At 46.6% G+C, this 19,220-nt stretch overlaps 1 protein-coding gene across 3 annotated transcripts in view; it reads left to right on the top strand.

Annotated features, from left to right (window-relative positions):
* The first annotated feature begins 403 nt into the window (after positions 1–403).
* The window catches only part of LOC122941242 (alpha-2-macroglobulin-like protein 1), a 154,059-nt gene continuing 135,242 nt past the window's right edge, over positions 404–19,220 (top strand). For all 3 annotated transcript variants that reach the window (XM_044298324.1, XM_044298322.1, XM_044298323.1), the window contains exons 1-12: positions 404–461; positions 1,545–1,728; positions 1,847–2,012; positions 2,975–3,027; positions 9,432–9,452; positions 9,821–9,974; positions 12,387–12,471; positions 12,648–12,783; positions 13,978–14,092; positions 15,373–15,485; positions 15,720–15,887; positions 16,352–16,570. In XM_044298324.1, coding sequence (XP_044154259.1) covers positions 406–461; positions 1,545–1,728; positions 1,847–2,012; positions 2,975–3,027; positions 9,432–9,452; positions 9,821–9,974; positions 12,387–12,471; positions 12,648–12,783; positions 13,978–14,092; positions 15,373–15,485; positions 15,720–15,887; positions 16,352–16,570 — 1,470 coding nt within the window. In that variant the 5' untranslated portion in view covers positions 404–405. The remainder of the gene's footprint in view (positions 462–1,544; positions 1,729–1,846; positions 2,013–2,974; positions 3,028–9,431; positions 9,453–9,820; positions 9,975–12,386; positions 12,472–12,647; positions 12,784–13,977; positions 14,093–15,372; positions 15,486–15,719; positions 15,888–16,351; positions 16,571–19,220) is intronic.

The raw sequence follows: 19,220 nt of genomic DNA, 5'->3' as shown, positions 1-19,220 counted from the left end.
ACCCGACAGAGGAGAAAAGCTTGCTCCATCTGGAAGGTGACCCTGAACAAGGCAGAGCGAACACTGTCATTTCTAGGCTCTGCGGGGCAGGAATGACATATAGAGTATTGGAACATACAGAAATTTGACACATACAGAAATGTTTCGGAGGAGATAGTCATTATCACTCATGTACCAAACACAATGTACTATGTAGACAGTGGAGGAAGAAGAATCCGAGTGACTACAAAATAGCGACCACATGAGGTCTCTATAGGATCAGGTAATGATATGCTAATGACTTTATGGGTGAAGCATTTTGGGACCAGACTGAGATTCATTATCCACCCGAAACGCGTTGTCTGTGAGAACTTACCTGCCAGTTATGTGTTCTTCCGTATATCTCCCCTAGGAATGGGCCAGAAGATGTGGCTGCTGTGTCTGCTCCTCGCCATAGAAATGACTCAGTCTAACAAAACTCCGTAAGTACGACCAGCGGCATCAATACTGTTTTGTGCACACTTCTGCTAATAGTTGGGTATATAACGTCTATGCAGTGCAGCATCTGGGGCTCCTCTGTCAGGGATCTGGCCAGTTGTCAGCTAGATCACACCTAATATGACACCTCGGAAGCAGAGCAGTGAAAGGTCTGAGGTCCTTCAGCCCCTTCTCTGTATTCTCAGGATTGTAGTAAGGTTGTCAGAGGAAGTTCTACCTGCTATAAAGGGGAATGCCTCTCCATGCTGCACAGACTTGTTCAGGATTCTCTTAATGTAGATTCAGGAAATGGAAGAAGGTGGTGGAGAAGTGCAGAAATGAGGCAGAGTGTAGGTCCTGAGCAGTACTGGGGTCTGGGGGGACAGAGAACATGGAAGTCCTGAGCAGTGCTGGGGTCTGGGGGGAGGGTGGTACAGAAAACATGCAAATCCTAAGCAGTGGTGGGGTTTGGGTGGGCTCAAAGAACATGTAAGTCCTGTGCAGTTCCGGGGTCTAGGGGTTACAGAAACATGTAAGTCCTGTGTAGTGTAGGATTTTAGGGCTTACAGAGAACATTTAAGTCCTGAGCAGTGCTGGGGTCTGGGGGGTACAGAGAACATGTAAGTCCTGAGCAGTGCTGGGGTCTGGGGGGTACAGAGAACATGTAAGTCCTGAGCAGTGCAGGTTTCTAGGGGTACAGGGGACATGTAAGTCCTGAGCAGTGCTGGTTTGTGGGGGTACAGAGAACACGTAAGTCCTGTGAAATGCAGGTTTCTGGGAGTACAGGGGACATATAAGTCCTGAGCAGTGCTAGGGTTTGGGGGGTACAGAGAACATGTAATTCCTGTGAAATGCAGGTTTCTGGGGGTACAGAGAACATGTAAGTCCTGAGTAGTGCAGGTTTCTGGGAGTACAGAGAACATGTAAGTCCTGAGTAGTGCAGGTTTCTGGGAGTACAGAGAACATGTAAGTCCTGAGTAGTGCTGGGGTCTGGGGAGTACAGAGTGCACTTATGTGCGGCTGCAGTATGGGGTGCAGGATGCTAATCTTTTGAGATTTGGAACTCGTTTATTTTCTTCTCGTTGCAGGAGATTCGGACTCTTCGTTCCCCCAGACCTGTATTACCCATCCACGGCCACGTTTTGCTTGCACTCCTCCCAGGACCTGGAGGGGTATCACCACATAGCTGTGGATCTGAAGACCTCATCAGGAAGCATTAGCCTATACACAGTCCAGCCAGACAGTCCCACGTGGCACTGCCACTCCTTCCAGGTCCTGAGCCCTGTAACATGCTAATATCATAGGAAATACAATGTAACACGGAACGTACAGACATGTGGACAGATGTCCTCCATTACTGAAATGATCCTACATTATGTCGCCGCTCCAGGTTCCTGAACCTTCAAGTGTGACAGAGACAGTCACCATCAGCGTTCAAGGTCAGGAGGCCGGGGGCAACCAAGTGGAGTTCAGCAAAAAGGAACTGACCGTGAGGAGGAAAAGCATCGGGACCCTCATCCAGACAGACAAGGGGAAGTACAACCCTGGACAAAAAGGTGACAGGCCAGACCAAGAGATCCGCATACAGGGAAGGAAGTACTATAGATGCATACCGTATATAGGGCAGGAGGACACACAAAACATATAGGGGCAAAAAAGACAGCGCATTCTGTACAGAGATGTAAATGCGCAGGTGAGCATCTCGACGGCCGAAACTAGAAAAGTTAAAGCAAACACAATGCACCAGAGGTTTACAATCATAGAATATATGGACCAATGCTGTATTCACTTTATAAAAGAATATCTGGTACTTAGCAAAGATATTTTGATCAAAATAATTTGTGCCCCTCAACCACGGCAAGGTGACCTCAGACTGGATGGGAACTGCTCTATTCCATCTCTCTGTAACAGCAAACCTCTGAATTCAGGGAGAGCAGGCTCCACATGTAGACTGTCAACTCTATATGTCACCTCTCTCTGTACCATGACTTCAGAGGTTTGCTGGTATAGAGAGTAGTGACAATAGAGCAGGTTCCCACCCAGTCTGAGGTCACCTTGCCGTGGTTGAGGGGCACAAATGATTTTGATCAAAATATCTTTGCTAAGTACCAGATATTCTTTTATAAAGTGAATACAGTATCAGTCCAGATTTTCTATGACTGCAGAACGCTGGTGCATTGTGTTTAATCTTACATATATATTCACATGTAAGGGGGAAAGGTCTATAGATAAGTATAGAAGGAAGTACTATAGATACCAGAAAGTGTGTGTGGGAAAAAGGTCCATAGATACAGCATAATGCTCCAGCGCTGATTTAACCTACAGAGACATTACATCATATGTGCATTTTTATAGGCTAGACATCAGATCCACTGACCCTTTAAATATTATGTAGAATAGTGTTTTTTTTCAGGGAATATTCTGGTTTCTGTTTTATATCTGCAGTACAAATTGTATTTCCCATATTTGTCTGCAATGTGTTGTATTAATCTGATGAATTTTTTATCTGCTTTCTTAGTTCTTTTCCGCATGGTAACAATAGATCAAGACTTGGAAGTGCTCAATAAAACGGTGAGTCTAATAAAGATATTCTTATATATACATTTTATATTACGAATGTATTACTGTATATATTAAAAAGAGTTAGTGTATTGTTAAAAATGAACTATATAATAATAATCTTTATTATAGCGCCAACATATTCCGCAGAGCTGTACAGTTTAGGGGTTCATGTACAAACAGTCATAGAAAACATAGCAATAAACAGGTCAACAATTAAAACAAGAGAAATGAGGTCCAAAAGCTTACAATCTATAAGGAGATAGGTGCGACACAAGAGCTTACAATCTACGAGAAGATAGGGGTGACACAGAAGAGGACAAGTGCTTGTTTTGTACAATGGTCCGGCCATCTGAACACAGGAGGGAAGTAGATATAAGGCTGCGTAAGCCATCAGCAGCTGATATTTATAGTAATTCTGAGTGTATGGGGTGTGGTGGATACTTATAGATTAGGTTCAGAGGAATGGTTCTGAAGGGGGAGAGGGGCAGTGAATAGAGAAAGCTTAGATCAGGGTATGTGATAGGCTAACCTAAAAATATGTGTTTTTAGGGAGCGCCAAAAACTGTAGATGTGAATTAACCTTATTGCTTTGGGATGGGCATTCCAGATAACTGGTGCAGCTTGAGAGAAGTCTTGGAGAGGGGGATGAGAGTTGTGGATTGTAGTGGATGTCAGTGGTAAGTCATTAGCTGAACGGAGAGCACAAGAAGGGTGGTAGACAGAAATTTGGAGGATATGTAGGGGGTGCAGCACTGTAGAGAGCACTAGCAGGGTGGTACACAAAGATGAGGGAGGAGATGTTGGAGGTGCAATACTGTGGAGAGCAGGAGTAGGGTGGTAGACTGAGATGAGGAGATATAGGGGGTGCAGCACCGTGGAGAGCACGGGTAGAATGGTAGACAGAGATGAGGGAGGAGATGTAGGAGGTGCAGCACTGTGGAGAGCATTAGTAGGGTGTCAGACAGAGATGAGGAGGAGATGTAGGGGTGCAGCACTTTGGAGAGCACTAGTAGGGTGGTAGACAGTGATGAGGAAGAGATGTAGGAGGTGCAGCACTGTGGAGAGCACTAGTAGAGTGGTAGACAGTGATGAAGAGGAGATGTAGGGGGTGCAGAACTTTGGAGAGCACTAGTAGGGTGGCAGACAGAGATGAGGAGGAGATGTAGGAGGAGCAGCAATGTGGAGAGCACTGGTAGGATGATAGACAGAGATGAGGAGGAGATGTAGGGGGTGCAGCACTGTAGAAAGCACTAGTAGGCTGGTAGACATAGACGAGGAGGAGATGTAGGGGGTGCCGCACTGTGGAGAGCACAGGTAGGATGGTAGACAGAGATGAGGAGGAGATGTAGGAGTTGCAGCACTGTGGAGAGCACTAGTAGGGTGTCAGACAGAGATGAGGAGGAGATGTAGGGGGTACAGCACTTTGGAGAGCACTAGTAGGGTGGTAGACAGTGATGAGGAGGAGATGTAGGAGGTGCAGCACTGTGGAGAGCATGGGTAGGATGGTAGACAGAGATCAGGAGTAGATGTAGGAGGTGCAGCACTGTGGAGAGCAGGAGTAGGGTGGTAGATGGAGATGAGGAGGAGATGTAGGGGTGCAGCACTGTGGAGAGCAGGAGCAGGGTGGTAGATGGAGCTGAGGATGAGATGTAGAGGTTGCAGCAATGTGGAGAGCAGGAGCAGGGTGGTAGATGGAGATGCAGGGGTTGCAGCACTGTGGAGAGCATGGCTAGGGTGGTAGACAGAGATGAGGGAGGAGATGTAGGAGGTGCAGCACTGTGGAGAGCACTAGTAGGGTGTCAGACAGAGATGAGGAGGAGATGTAGGGGGTACAGCACTTTGGAGAGCACTAGTAGGGTGGTAGACAGTGATGAGGAGGAGATGTAGGAGGTGCAGCACTGTGGAGAGCATGGGTAGGATGGTAGACAGAGATCAGGAGTAGATGTAGGAGGTGCAGCACTGTGGAGAGCAGGAGCAGGGTGGTAGATGGAGCTGAGGATGAGATGTAGAGGTTGCAGCAATGTGGAGAGCAGGAGCAGGGTGGTAGATGGAGATGCAGGGGGTTGCAGCACTGTGGAGAGCATGGGTAGGGTGGTAGACAGAGATGAGGGAGGAGATGTAGGAGGTGCAGCACCGTGGAGAGCAGGAGTAGGATGGTAGCCGGAGATGAGGAGAAGATGTAGGGGGTGCAGCACTGTGGAGAGCAGGAGTAGGGTGGTTGATGGAGATGAGGAGAAGATGTAGGAGGTGCAGCACTGTGGAGAGCAGGAGTAGGGTGGTAGATGGAGATGAGGATGAGATGTAGGGGTTTCAGCAATGTGGAGAGCAGGAGCAGGGTGGTAGATGGAGATGAGGATGAGGTTCAGGGGTTGCAGCACTGTGGAGAGCATGGGTAGGGTGGTAGACAGAGATGAGGGAGGAGATGTATGGAGGTTCAGCACTGTGGAGAGCAGGAGTAGGGTGGTAGACGGAGATGAGGAGGAGATGTATGGAGGATGTGCAGCACTGTGGAGAGCTTTGTGGGGGAATGAGGACTTTAAATCGAATCCTGTACTTTAGGGGCAATCACTGCAATGACTGGCACAGGGTGGAGGCATCAGAGTCATGACTGGCACAAGGCAGAGGCATCTAAGAAGTGGTTAGAGAGATAGCTGAGTCTGGCTGCTACGTTAGGATAGATTGGAGAGGGGAGAGTCTGGTGAGTGGGAGACCAATTAGTAATCAGTTACTGTAAGGGTACTTTCACACTAGCGTTTTTCTTTTCCGGCATAGAGTTCCATCCTAGGGGCTCAATACCGGAAAATAACTGATCAGTTTTATCCTAATGCATTCTGAATCCGTTCAGGATGCATCAGGATGTCTTCAGTTCAGTCTTTTGACTGTTCAGGCAAAAGATAAAACCGTAGCATGCTACGGTTTTATCTCCGGACAAAAAACTGAAGACTTGCCGGAATGGCGGATCCGGTATTTTTTTCCATAGGAATGTATTAGTGCCGGATCTGGCATTCAAAATACCGGACCGGTGTGCTGTTTGTCCCCTAAGCAGATCAGCTTCAGCACGGCCTGTTGCCGCTTCCCCACTGCAGTGCTACACTGCTTCCAGCTACCGACTGAAAGCTGACTGGTGCTGTAAGAGGATAATTCGGAGGTGGAAGTGGAGGAGGAGGCGGAGGAGGAGAAGTGGGGAATGGAGCCACTAACATAGGTGGTGGCAAAAACCTTGATGGAATTGGGCTCGCAATCCTTGGTGTCGGTAGCACCTGTGCCATCCCAGGGTACGAGTCGCTCCCGGCCTCCACAACATTCACCCAGTGTGCCGTCAGGTAAATGTAACGTTCATGGCTGAAAGCACTTGTCCATGTGTCCGTGGTTAAGTGGACCTTCTCAGTAACTGCGTAGTAGTGGCTGGGGACTGCGTAACGAGGGACGACCACCGACATAAGCCTGCGGAAGGCCTCAATGTCCACAAGCCTAAATGGCAACATTTCCAGGGCCAGTAATTTGGAAAGCTGCGCATTTAGTGCTATGGCCTGTGGGTGGGTGGCTGGGTATTTGCGCTTGTGTTCACATGGAAGTGGATGTGGTCACTGATGGTGCTTGCAAAGGTCCAGGTGCAGGAAGGGAGGCATCCGGGCCTGCGTATTGGACAGGGGATTGGGCAACACGTAACACAGGGGAAGAGGAGGCAGTGGTGTGACCCGCAGACACAGATTGTGGACCCAGGTGTTCGGCCCACCTATTAGGGTGCTTTGATGACATGCGGCGGATCATGCTGGTGGTGGTGAGGTTGCTAGTGTTCACGCCCCGGCTCATTTTGGTGTGACACAGGTTGCAAACTACTATTATTTTGTCGTCCGCACTTTCCTCAAAAAAGCGCCATACTGCCGAACACCTACCCCTTGGCAATGGAGATTTACGCAAGGGGGTGCTCCGTGGAACAGTTGTGGGCCTGTTCGTTGGTGCCCGCCTTCTACCTTTTGCCACCCCACTGCCTTTTCCAGCCTGTTGCAGTGCTGCAGATCCCTCCCCCTCTGTACTGCTCTCCTCGCTCGGCTTGTTGCCACCTTCCCAGGTTGGGTCAGTGACCTCGTCGTCCAGCACCTCCTCTTCCACTTCCTCACTCTGATCATCTTCCTGATTTGTTGACCTAACCACAACCTCAGTGATTGACAACTGTGTGTCATCCTCTTCCTCAACCTCTTGAGACAGTAATTGCAGTTGAGTCATTGGCAACTGTGTCTCATCATCATTCACCTCATTAAACACTAATTGCCGTTCCCCAGCGTCATGTTCTTGTGACTCTAGATGCTCAAGAGGTTGGGAATCGGGGCACAAGATCTCAGGTCCCTCTTTAAGAGTGCTTGGCGAGAGGGCCAAATCAAGTAATGGCGATGAAAAGAGCCTCGGAATATCTGAGTGTGGGATCACTTGTTTGGCCAGACTGTAAATGGTAGGAGGAAGGAGGATCAGGGTGAGGTCTGTGTTACAGATAGGTGCAGAAGCTAATCCTGCCACAGTTCCAGAGCTACCAAGCAGACAGTTATCCTGCAAGCTCCACATTTAACCACCTCCCGTCCGCCCATAGACTATAAACGTCCGGGAGGTGGTTCTCTATTTCTGAATGGACGTTCCAGAACGTCAGTAACAGCAGGGCAACCCAGAGAGATGGCAGGGACAGTGCCCAGGTGCCCTGGCCTTCTGGATCGCTGCATACACAGCGCTCGCCGAGCGCTGTGTATGCAGAGCAGGGGACCTTTCAGAGACCTCGATCAGCCCTGCACTGAGGCTGTACAGCGCTGTATACTGTTGTACAGCCTCTCTGGGGGGTGTATTTCTCCTGTAACTGGGGCTACTATGTCAGGCCTGCACTGAGGCTGTACAGCGCTGTATACTGCTGTACAGCCTCTCTGGGGGGTGTATTTATCCTGTAACTGGAGCTACTATGTCAGCCCTGCACTGAGGCTGTACAGCGCTGTATACTGCTGTACAGCCTGTCTGGGGGGTGTATTTCTCCTGTAACTGGGGCTACTATGTCAGCCCTGCACTGAGGCTGTACAGCGCTGTATACTGCTGTACAGCCTCTCTGGGGGGTGTATTTCTCCTGTAACTGGGGCTACTATGTCAGCCCTGCACTGAGGCTGTACAGCGCTGTATACTGCTGTGCAGCCTCTCTGGGGGGTGTATTTATCCTGTAACTGGAGCTACTATGTCAGCCCTGCACTGAGGCTGTACAGCGCTGTATACTGCTGTACAGCCTGTCTGGGGGGTGTATTTCTCCTGTAACTGGGGCTACTATGTCAGCCCTGCACTGAGGCTGTACAGCGCTGTATACTGCTGTACAGCCTGTCTGGGGGGTGTATTTCTCCTGTAACTGGGGCTACTATGTCAGCCCTGCACTGAGGCTGTACAGCGCTGTATACTGCTGTGCAGCCTCTCTGGGGGGTGTATTTATCCTGTAACTGGAGCTACTATGTCAGCCCTGCACTGAGGCTGTACAGCGCTGTATACTGCTGTACAGCCTGTCTGGGGGGTGTATTTCTCCTGTAACTGGGGCTACTATGTCAGCCCTGCACTGAGGCTGTACAGCGCTGTATACTGCTGTGCAGCCTCTCTGGGGGGTGTATTTATCCTGTAACTGGAGCTACTATGTCAGCCCTGCACTGAGGCTGTACAGCGCTGTATACTGCTGTACAGCCTGTCTGGGGGGTGTATTTCTCCTGTAACTGGGGCTACTATGTCAGCCCTGCACTGAGGCTGTACAGCGCTGTATACTGCTGTACAGCCTGTCTGGGGGGTGTATTTCTCCTGTAACTGGGGCTACTATGTCAGCCCTGCACTGAGGCTGTACAGCGCTGTATACTGCTGTACAGCCTGTCTGGGGGGTGTATTTCTCCTGTAACTGGGGCTACTATGTCAGCCCCAGTTACAGGAGAAATCAACAGTAAAGAAAAAGTGAAGTAAATGTCCCAAAGAGGTCTTGTATGACCTTATAGGGGACGAAAAGTGTTAAATAAAAATAAAAAAATAAAGTGGTAAAGTGAAAATAAAAAAAAGGTTTCACATGTAAAAAAAATAAAAATACCCAAGTAAGGAATAAAAAAAATGTTAAAAACAGAAAAAATAAAATAAAATAGACATATTTGGTATTGCCGCGTCCGTGATGGTGATAAACTGCCCCCAAAGTGTATCGGAAGGCTGATCATGTCATACACCTCCTCACACGTATCATACATCACCTCACATGTAACATGTATTGTACATCGTGTAACACGTTCGCTTCATCACCTCATATGTAACGTATCATACATTGCCTCACAAGTAATATATGTATCGTATATCACCTTGTATGTAACATGTATCATACATCGCCTCATATGTAACATCTAACGTTATTTCTGTTCTTTTCTCATCAGTATTCGATGGTCGAGCTACAGGTGAGAATCCAATGTTATTACACATGAAGCCCATGTTATGTCATGGAACCAAGAGACAGAGGGGGGCCACACTGAGGGGGCTACATTCAGGAGACACAGAGAGGGCCACGCTCAGGAGTCATAGAATTATAGATGGGGCCACACTGACAAATACATGCACATAGAGGGGGCCACAATGACTGTACAGGCAGCTGCCAATTGTTGCTTCATGTTGTGCTGAGATTTGCTGCTCTGAGAGAGACAGACAGAGCTGTTCATACAGAATCGTCTCCATGGACATTGAATGCAGGGGGTATTTGGCTTTATATTCTGGGGTTGTTGTTGCATCTTTGATCCCTGAATATTCTACCTTTTGCATCTATCTGCAGGATCCACAGAAAAACCGTTTGGCCCAATGGAAAGATGTCCGCGCTGATTCGCAGATTGTAGAGCTCTCGTATCAGCTGCCTCCTGAAGCAGCGCTGGGGACGTACAGTATAAAAACCAAGGATGCAAGCTTGTCATTCGCGGTGGATCAATTTGGTAAGTAAATGCGGATCTACAGACGAGGCAGAGCTGAAATGCATTTCCTGGGGCTCAGTTGTGGTGATCCTCCCAATGTCAGCGAGTTGTGGGATGTGAGAATAAGTGAATTTCCCTATAGTTATGTCAGGGTAACGGTGGGTTCACATCATGCTTTTCACATCCATTTAACGGATAAGTTGTAAAAAACAAAAAGGATACAAAAGTGCAAACCATTCATTTGTATCCTGCAGATATCCACACATTCTGCACGTATGGGTGTGGTGTGGATGGCGTATGGGTGCGGTGTGGACGGCGTATGGGTGCGGTGTGGACGGCGTTTGGGTGCGGTGTGGACGGCGTTTGGGTGCGGTGTGGACGGCGTATGGGTGCGGTGTGGACGGCGTTAGGGTGCGGTGTGGACGGCGTATGGGTGCGGTGTGGACGGCGTATGGGTGCGGTGTGGGCGGCGTATGGGTGCGGTGTGGGCGGCGTATGGGTGCGGTATGGACGGCGTATGGGTGCGGTATGGACGGCGTATGGGTGCGGTATGGACGGCGTATGGGTGCGGTATGGACGGCGTATGGGTGCGGTATGGACGGCGTATGGGTGCGGTATGGACGGCGTATGGGTGCGGTATGGACGGCGTATGGGTGCGGTATGGACGGCGTATGGGTGCGGTATGGACGGCGTATGGGTGCGGTATGGACGGCGTATGGGTGCGGTATGGACGGCGTATGGGTGCGGTATGGACGGCGTATGGGTGCGGTATGGACGGCGTATGGGTGCGGTATGGATGGCGTATGGGTGCGGTATGGACGGCGTATGGTGCGGTATGGACGGCGTATGGATGCGGTATGGACGGCGTATGGGTGCGGTATGGACGGCGTATGGGTGCGGTATGGACGGCGTATGGGTGCGGTATGGACGGCGTATGGGTGCGGTATGGACGGCGTATGGGTGCGGTATGGATGGCGTATGGATGCGGTATGAACGGCGTATGGGTGCGGTATGGACGGCGTATGGGTGCGGTATGGATGGCGTATGGATGCGGTATGGACGGTGTATGGATGCAGTATGGATGAAATATGGGTGCAGGACGGATGGTGTATGAATGCAGTATGGATGGTGTAAGAATGCACTATGGATGGTGTATGAATGCAGTATTCGTGCGGTATGGATGCAGCATGGATACACAAAACCTGGAGCTCACCATGTACTAGTACACAAATATAAATACTTTATTGAATTCATAACAGTACATATATGAACGACAGTAATGTTGACAGAGAAAATATGAAAAAATATATATATATAAAATAATATGTAAATACATACTGATAATTACAATTCATACCATATACACATCTCATTAGTGCCAAATACATAGTGCGCTGAAGAAAATGTATCAATCCGCAGATTAAAGCGTCCCCTTGGTAATCAATGAGAAACAAAATAGTTTTGATGAGTGACTATGTGAAAAAAGGGGGTGAAGTAATGTGGGTGACAGCAGCCACAGTGGAAGACAAAAAAAGCATGCAAGTGGCGGTGTAGTGAAGGAGAACTATAGAAAAATTAGGATGAAAAAAAAAAGGTGCAGGGAAATATATAAAAATTCATGAGAAATGCACAGTGAAAGTGTAAAATAACCCTCTAGTGATATATTATTTAATTATTTAAAAACGTTGGAAAATACATGTATGGAATGACGAAGAGTAATGGATAAGGAAGAAGTGAAAAACTAAGAGGATCGTGCAAATGGGGGTCAGGACAAGACACAACAAAACAACAGTCTTGATGCGACAATGCAACCGGATCCTGTAAAAAAGACGAGGAAGTATTCCACTCTTGACAAAGATAAAGGGGTCTTCTGTTTCAAATGGCCGAAGACCATTACAAGGAGTATTGTAACCTAGAAAGGCGAGAAAGAGGAGAAAAACTTAAAAAATCAATAATTAAAAACAAGTGGTCCACAGTAGTGGTCTGGATGATCAAAGAAACGCAGCGGAACCCAGGTTCTCATTGAGACCCAAGGGACGAAGGGTCCCCAGTGTCCAAATCCAGCGACTCTCTTTCTGGGACAATTTTTGGGACATATTTCCGGCCCTCAGGTTTATTTTAATGCAGTCAATTCCCCTTTAAAAGTTACATTTTATCATCTGGGACAAGAAAGGATACTAGCCTGTAGCTATGTGAGTGCGTATTGTTAAATCCTTCCCCAGATAGGGTCTAGTTTATTCCTGTGTTGATTTTCACTTGAAAGAACACAGAAGATCATATAATGGAAAAATCTCGAAGAACATTTTAATAAAAAAATGAAGGCCTTTATTACCTTCTCTTATGATTCTTTACCATGAATGGGTTTTATTTTATAATGTAATGACCAGTTCATCAAAGGTTTCCGCTGAGCTTCTGTCTTGTGTCTCTCCTCAGTCCTTCCAAAATTTGAGGTGAATATGGACGCTCCAAGATCCATCTCGATCTTAGATAAAGAGATGCCCATTTCTGTGTCGGCCAAGTAAGTTGTAGTTTTTGAATTCTAGTCAGTCGTATTCTTATCTCTATTTAATCCTTGTTCTACATAGTTTTGTTCCCCGGGAATCTTTCTTGTGTTGGGTCTTCAGGCCGGACTCCCTTCATTATGTTCATCTATTTGTGTGATAGTTGGGACCTTCCTTCTTTTCTGTATTATAGATATACATATGGAGAAAAAGTGCAAGGAAATGTGACCTTTAAAATATGTCAAAAGAAGAGACCAAGATATTACTGGTGGAGAACAATGGTAGAAAAGGACAAGAAAGAAGACCTCTGCTATACTGAAAATGCCAAGGTAAGGAGGATGAAGGTCAGGCCCAAAGCCAAAGCAATCCAAAGGCACATTGGACACATACAGCATAAGAAGTTGACTGGAATGGACGACCCTTTTTTAAGACTGAGGGTCCCCTGAGAAATCAGACTGAGGAGGGTCCATCCTGTCAGCTGGTGTTACTGGGGTAACATCCGGTAAATGCCCAGATGTCACTGACTTGGTAACTCAGGACAATCCCCGTGGGGTTTTTCAGCATCTTAATACTCAGGCCATTTTGAATCATTTTTTCTATGTAAAGGTCAACATTTTTTTTTTTTTTTAGATTAATAAAATGTGATAGTTGTGTCTTTTTTGCTCTTTTTGCTTAAAGAACCGTTGCTTCTATACAAATATAAATGTCACCACCAGACATCTGAGAAGCTCTGACAGACGTCCTTCAGAACCTCCTCCTTGAGGTTCCTCTTGTTTTGCTTTCATTTTCTCATCTCGTTAGCCTCTCTCAGCTGTCATGTAGTTGCACTGATTGCATCCCTTTAAATCCCTTCCCATACTGCATCACTTTGCGGTTTATAGTCCTTCCTGGAGTGTGTGCATGCTGATCCTACTACTGAGTCTTCTACAGATAAGTTTTGTTCATTCATTTGTGTTTTCCTGTTTGCTGGATCCCAGGTGACCCTGACTCCCTCCGTATCAAGTGTAGGGAGCCGGTGGTCGTGTCCCCTCACTATTGTAGGGTGTTCAGGTGTTATACAGTCGAGGTACGAGGATATGCGATCATCTACCATTGAGATTTTTGCATAGGCTGAGCAGTTAGGGAGAGAGCCAGGTCTGTTGCAGGGCTCTCCCTTTTGTTCCTTAGTTTTGGATCCAGTCAGTCGGATCTTAATTTTGTGTCTTGTTTTCTGTACACCTTCCGTGACAATAAATTGGGGGGATTTTTGTGTCCGCACCAATGTATATTCTTTAACTCTTCATATTTCCCCTGTAACTGGTTGAGGGTATATGAGCTCCAGTCAGAGGACACAAAAGCCCTGACGTGTGACTACTATGACTACTATGAAGGCCGTGCTTAGTCCAATAACTGGGTCATGTCACCAGTGTCACAGCGTCTCCATACTGGAAAACATGTAAATAATAACTGTGCTGTTGATGGATCCACATCTGTCAATTCTTGGACAGACTCTGTACTCCTGACATGGACACTTCTCTTCACAGATTGACAGCTCTGGCAAACTGCAGTCCATGGTGAACTTGTCTCAGTTCAGCCTTCGAGATTCAGACTACGCGAGACAACTTGAGGTGGAGGCGTCACTGGAAGAGGAGGGGACAGGTAATGAGTCTCATCATTGGTGATCAGTAGGGACCAGTGAACTTCATATTTTGAAGTTCGTGTTGGGGTATATGCTGAATTGCATTATGCATTCCGTCATGGAATAGCGTTATGGTCTGTGGTAATGGAATCCATAACGCAATTCACCATATACCCGAACACGAACTTCAAAATATAAAGTTTGCTCATCTCTAGTGATCAACAGTCCTACGACTCCTCGGCATGACTATTCTAGGGATTCCCTTAAATGAAATCTACCGGTAATTACATTTGGGGGGGGGGGGGGGTTGGGGGGTGGAGTACAAGGACCTATCACTTCTCCGCTTAGGAAATAATGTTAAGTTTGTGTGCTTTTTGTTATGGTTTTTGGTGCTTTTCTCTGCCATGTGACTTTATGTTGTGCTGGGACCGCGGCGGTCAAAGAACAGGTTGAGGGGTGCTGCTGGAGCTGCGGAACAGCAGATTACTGGAAATAAAAGCTGTGCTTTGTCTATTATGTTGTACTGTACATTGCTGCTGTATCCCACAGTCTGGGCACCTCCCTTGTGCATCAGGAAAGAGCTGGTGAACCGTAAGCTCTCAGCACCAATCAAAGGGAAAGCAACTATTAAGCACAGTGCAACAATCAAAGTGACAGTAACCACCAAGCACTGTGCACCAATCAAAGGGGCAGCAACTAGTAAGCACTGTGCACCAATCAAAGTGACAGCAACCATCAAGCACTGTGCAACAATCAAAGTGACAGTAACTATTAAGCATTGTGCACCAAAGTGCACTGTGGACCAATCAAAGGGGCAGCAACCATCAAGCACTGTGCACCAACGTCATATAAGATTCCTCTGCTTGCTGTCAAATGAAGAAAATTCTGACCTAGTCCTGTTCACACAGCTGCTAGGCTCAAGAATGTCCTCATACCATCAGACTGAGGTCATACGTGGTGGCGGTGACATGGCCGCAATGCAGCCATAGCAGTTTTTAAATTGATTGCTCAATGACCAGATGATCTTTTCGGAAACAACTCTTTCAGCTGAAAAACCGGCAGCAATAGACAATCGGCCATGAGATGCAGCCGTGTCTGTGGCCTCAGCCTAATCTGTGCATTAGAAAGTTTCAGAATGGTCCATTATACAACACTGGAGGATCGGACTGGTACTGAGCCCGCAGTGGGGGGGGGGAATCGGGGGCAGGTAGTTGGGGGCATCTGTCCATGTCGTCTTAGCTGATGTCATCGGTTGGGTTTCAGTCCTTTCACAGAGGCTTTTCTTCTTCCATCTTCTCAGAGGTGACGATCAGCGCTCCCAACATGGTCATAGGCATCCAGTCCCAGGTCACCAAGCTGTCATTTCAAAATGCAAAGCGGTACTACCAGCCTGGAGCCCCGTATAGAGGCCAGGTGAGCGGAGCGCCTCCGGAGGAGTCATCCTGCATTACACAGATCACCCATTGACATGACACAGTGTAATGCTTCACTTCTCCTATGGGGGCACTGCAGGGAAATTGAACACTTCCTGCCAGGCTCCCCCACAGATCACAGCTGATTACTGGGGGTCTCGCAGGAGGAGAATTTGTGAATTGATCTATTTAATATCAAAGCATTTTCCTTCTGCCACCATTTTCTCAACCTCAGTTGGTGCTGGAGTCCTATGATGGAAAGCGACTCGCTGGTGAAAAGGTTCATCTCAGCATTCCAGAGAAAGAAGGGACCACGAAAGAGACATATGTGACTGACTCAGCGGGGGAGGTCTCATTCCAGCTGTCTACTTCCCAATGGGGAAACAAATCGGTTTCATTACGGGTAAGTCTAGAGGAAATCCAGTTCTAATCTATATACCCGACCTACGGTGGATCATACCATTCAGGGGGCGCTGCAGGGGTCTCACCCTACGGCCACCTGTCCACCACTTGGTTTGCTGAAAAACATGTTATAGATAAGCTGGTCACAGAAGAGACTTTTTGGCAACTTGTTTTGTTTGGGAGGCCCATGGACAAGGATGAGGGAGGGGGTTGTAGGAAGGTGTAAGACTGGAGAAGCCTTGTGGTAAGGGAAGTTTATACGTAGCTTCAGGTCACACTGAGGGAAGATGGGGCAGCACGAGAGAAGTCTAGGAGGTAGGAATGAGGGACAAGTACAAGGTAAGTCCCGTAGTCCCTCCTCATGTCTTTATCTTTTACTCAACAGTCCCAGCATGTAATGTGCTCTAGTGATACAGGGGGCGCTGTGATGAATATTTTTGTTACTTTTTGACTTTCCTATTTCAGGCTACGACTGATGAGGAAGATGAACCCTACAACTCTAATACACTGTCCGTCCGCCACGGCAAAGCCTATCTCTACCTGGATGACATATATTCAGTGACCAAAAGCTCAGTGCATATCCGCCCGGTGAAGAGCTCAGCACAGCCTCAGGAGAAGGTCATAGTGACCGTGGACTACACCGTAGAGGACCAAGAGGGGGACAACATCGAGTTCTATTATCTGGTGAGAGAAGTGCTCATGTCTTACACAGCAGATTCACTTGACAACTAGACCTCAGCATCTCAAACAGGGACACGAGTGACCATGGGGCCCCAAACAGCAAAACTTGAAAGGGCCCCACTCTGTCATGACCACCTTCATGGAGCAAGTTCAGCTTGTGAGCATTTTTAACTTCCTTAATTTGAACTTTCCTTAAGATAGTAACACAACACAGAGTAATGGATACTTCGAGGTAGATGTCTGTTGTATAAAAACATATTAAAAGACAAATAAAAACAACAGCTACACAATTCAGTGGAAGTCAACCACCTAATTCAGGCTGAGGACACAGCGTATCCTGCGGCTGTTAAATACAAATATATAGATAATACACACAGTGATGTCACAGTACAGGGATAATACACACAGTGATGTCACAGTACAGGGATAATACACACAGTGATGTCACAGTACAGGGATAATACACACAGTGATGTCACAGTACAGAGATAATACACACACTGATGTCACAGTACAGAGATAATACACACACTGATGTCACAGTACAGGGATAATACACACAGTGATGTCACAGTACAGGGATAATACACACAGTGATGTCACAGTACAGGGATAATACACACAGTGATGTCACAGTACAGGGATAATACACACAGTGATGTCACAGTACAGAGATAATACACACAGTGATGTCACAGTACAGAGATAATACACACAGTGATGTCACGGTACAGAGACAATAAACACAGTGATGTCACAGTACAGAGATAATACACACAGCAATATCACAGTACAGAGATAATACACACAGCGATGTCACAGTACAGAGATAATGCACACAGTGATGTCACAGTACAGGGATAATACACACAGTGATGTCACAGTACAGGGATAATACAGACAGTGATGTCACGGTACAGAGATAATACACACAGCGATGTCACAGTACAGAGATAATGCACACAGTGATGTCACAGTACAGAGATAATACACACAGTGATGTCACAGTACAGGGATAATACACACAGTGATGTCACAGTACAGAGATAATACACACAGTGATGTCACAGTACAGGGATAATACACACAGTGACGTCACGGTACAGGGATAATACACACAGTGATGTCACGGTACAGGGATAATGCACACAGTGATGTCACAGTACAGAGATAATACACACAGTGATGTCACAGTACAGAGATAATACACACAGTGATGTCACAGTACAGGGATAATACACACAGTGATGTCACAATACAGAGATAATAAACACAGTGATGTCACAGTACAGAGATAATGCACACAGTGATGTCACAGTACAGAGATAATAAACACAGTGATGTCACAGTACAGAGATAATGCACACAGTGATGTCACAGTACAGAGATAATACACACAGTGATGTCACAGTACAGGGATAATACACACAGTGATGTCACAATACAGAGATAATAAACACAGTGATGTCACAGTACAGGGATAATACACACAGTGATGTCACAGTACAGAGATAATAAACACAGTGATGTCACAGTACAGAGATAATGCACACAGTGATGTCACAGTACAGAGATAATACACACAGTGATGTCACAGTACAGAGATAATACACACAGTGATGTCACAGTACAGGGATAATACACACAGTGATGTCACAGTACAGAGATAATAAACACAGTGATGTCACAGTACAGAGATAATGCACACAGTGATGTCACAGTACAGGGATAATACACACAGTGATGTCACAGTACAGAGATAATACACACAGTGATGTCACAGTACAGAGATAATAAACACAGTGATGTCACAGTACAGGGATAATACACACAGTGATGTCACAGCACAGGGATAATACACACAGTGATGTCACAGTACAGAGATAATACAGGGAGTGCAGAATTATTAGGCAAGTTGTATTTTTGAGGATTAATTTTATTATTGAACAACAACCATGTTCTCAATGAACCCAAAAAACTCATTAATATCAAAGCTGAATATTTTTGGGAAGTAGTTTTTAGTTTGTTTTTAGTTTTAGCTATTTTAGGGGGATATCTGTGTGTGCAGGTGACTATCACTGTGCATAATTATTAGGCAACTTAACAAAAAACAAATATATACCCATTTCAATTATTTATTTTTACCAGTGAAACCAATATAACATCTCAACATTCACAAATATACATTTCTGACATTCAAAAACAAAACAAAAACAAATCAGTGACCAATATAGCCACCTTTCTTTGCAAGGACACTCAGAAGCCGCCATCCATGGATTCTGTCAGTGTTTTGATCTGTTCACCATCAACATTGCGTGCAGCAGCAACCACAGCCTCCCAGACACTGTTGCAGACTTCTTCCTGTACCACTGCTTGAAGAAGGTGTCTTCCAGAAACTGGCAGTAGGACTGGGAGTTGAGCTTGACTCCATCCTCAACCCGAAAAGGCCCCACAAGCTCATCTTTGATGATACCAGCCCAAACCAGTACTCCACCTCCACCTTGCTGGCGTCTGAGTCGGACTGGAGCTCTCTGCCCTTTACCAATCCAGCCATCTGGCCCATCAAGACTCACTCTCATTTCATCAGTCCATAAAACCTTAGAGAAATCAGTCTTGAGATATTTCTTGGCCCAGTCTTGACGTTTCAGCTTGT

The sequence above is a fragment of the Bufo gargarizans genome, chromosome 6 (genome assembly GCF_014858855.1).
Source record: "Bufo gargarizans isolate SCDJY-AF-19 chromosome 6, ASM1485885v1, whole genome shotgun sequence".
NCBI classification, from domain to species: domain Eukaryota; kingdom Metazoa; phylum Chordata; class Amphibia; order Anura; family Bufonidae; genus Bufo; species Bufo gargarizans.
Note: the sequence above shows the minus strand (reverse complement) of the source record. Positions and strands in the feature narration are given on the sequence as shown.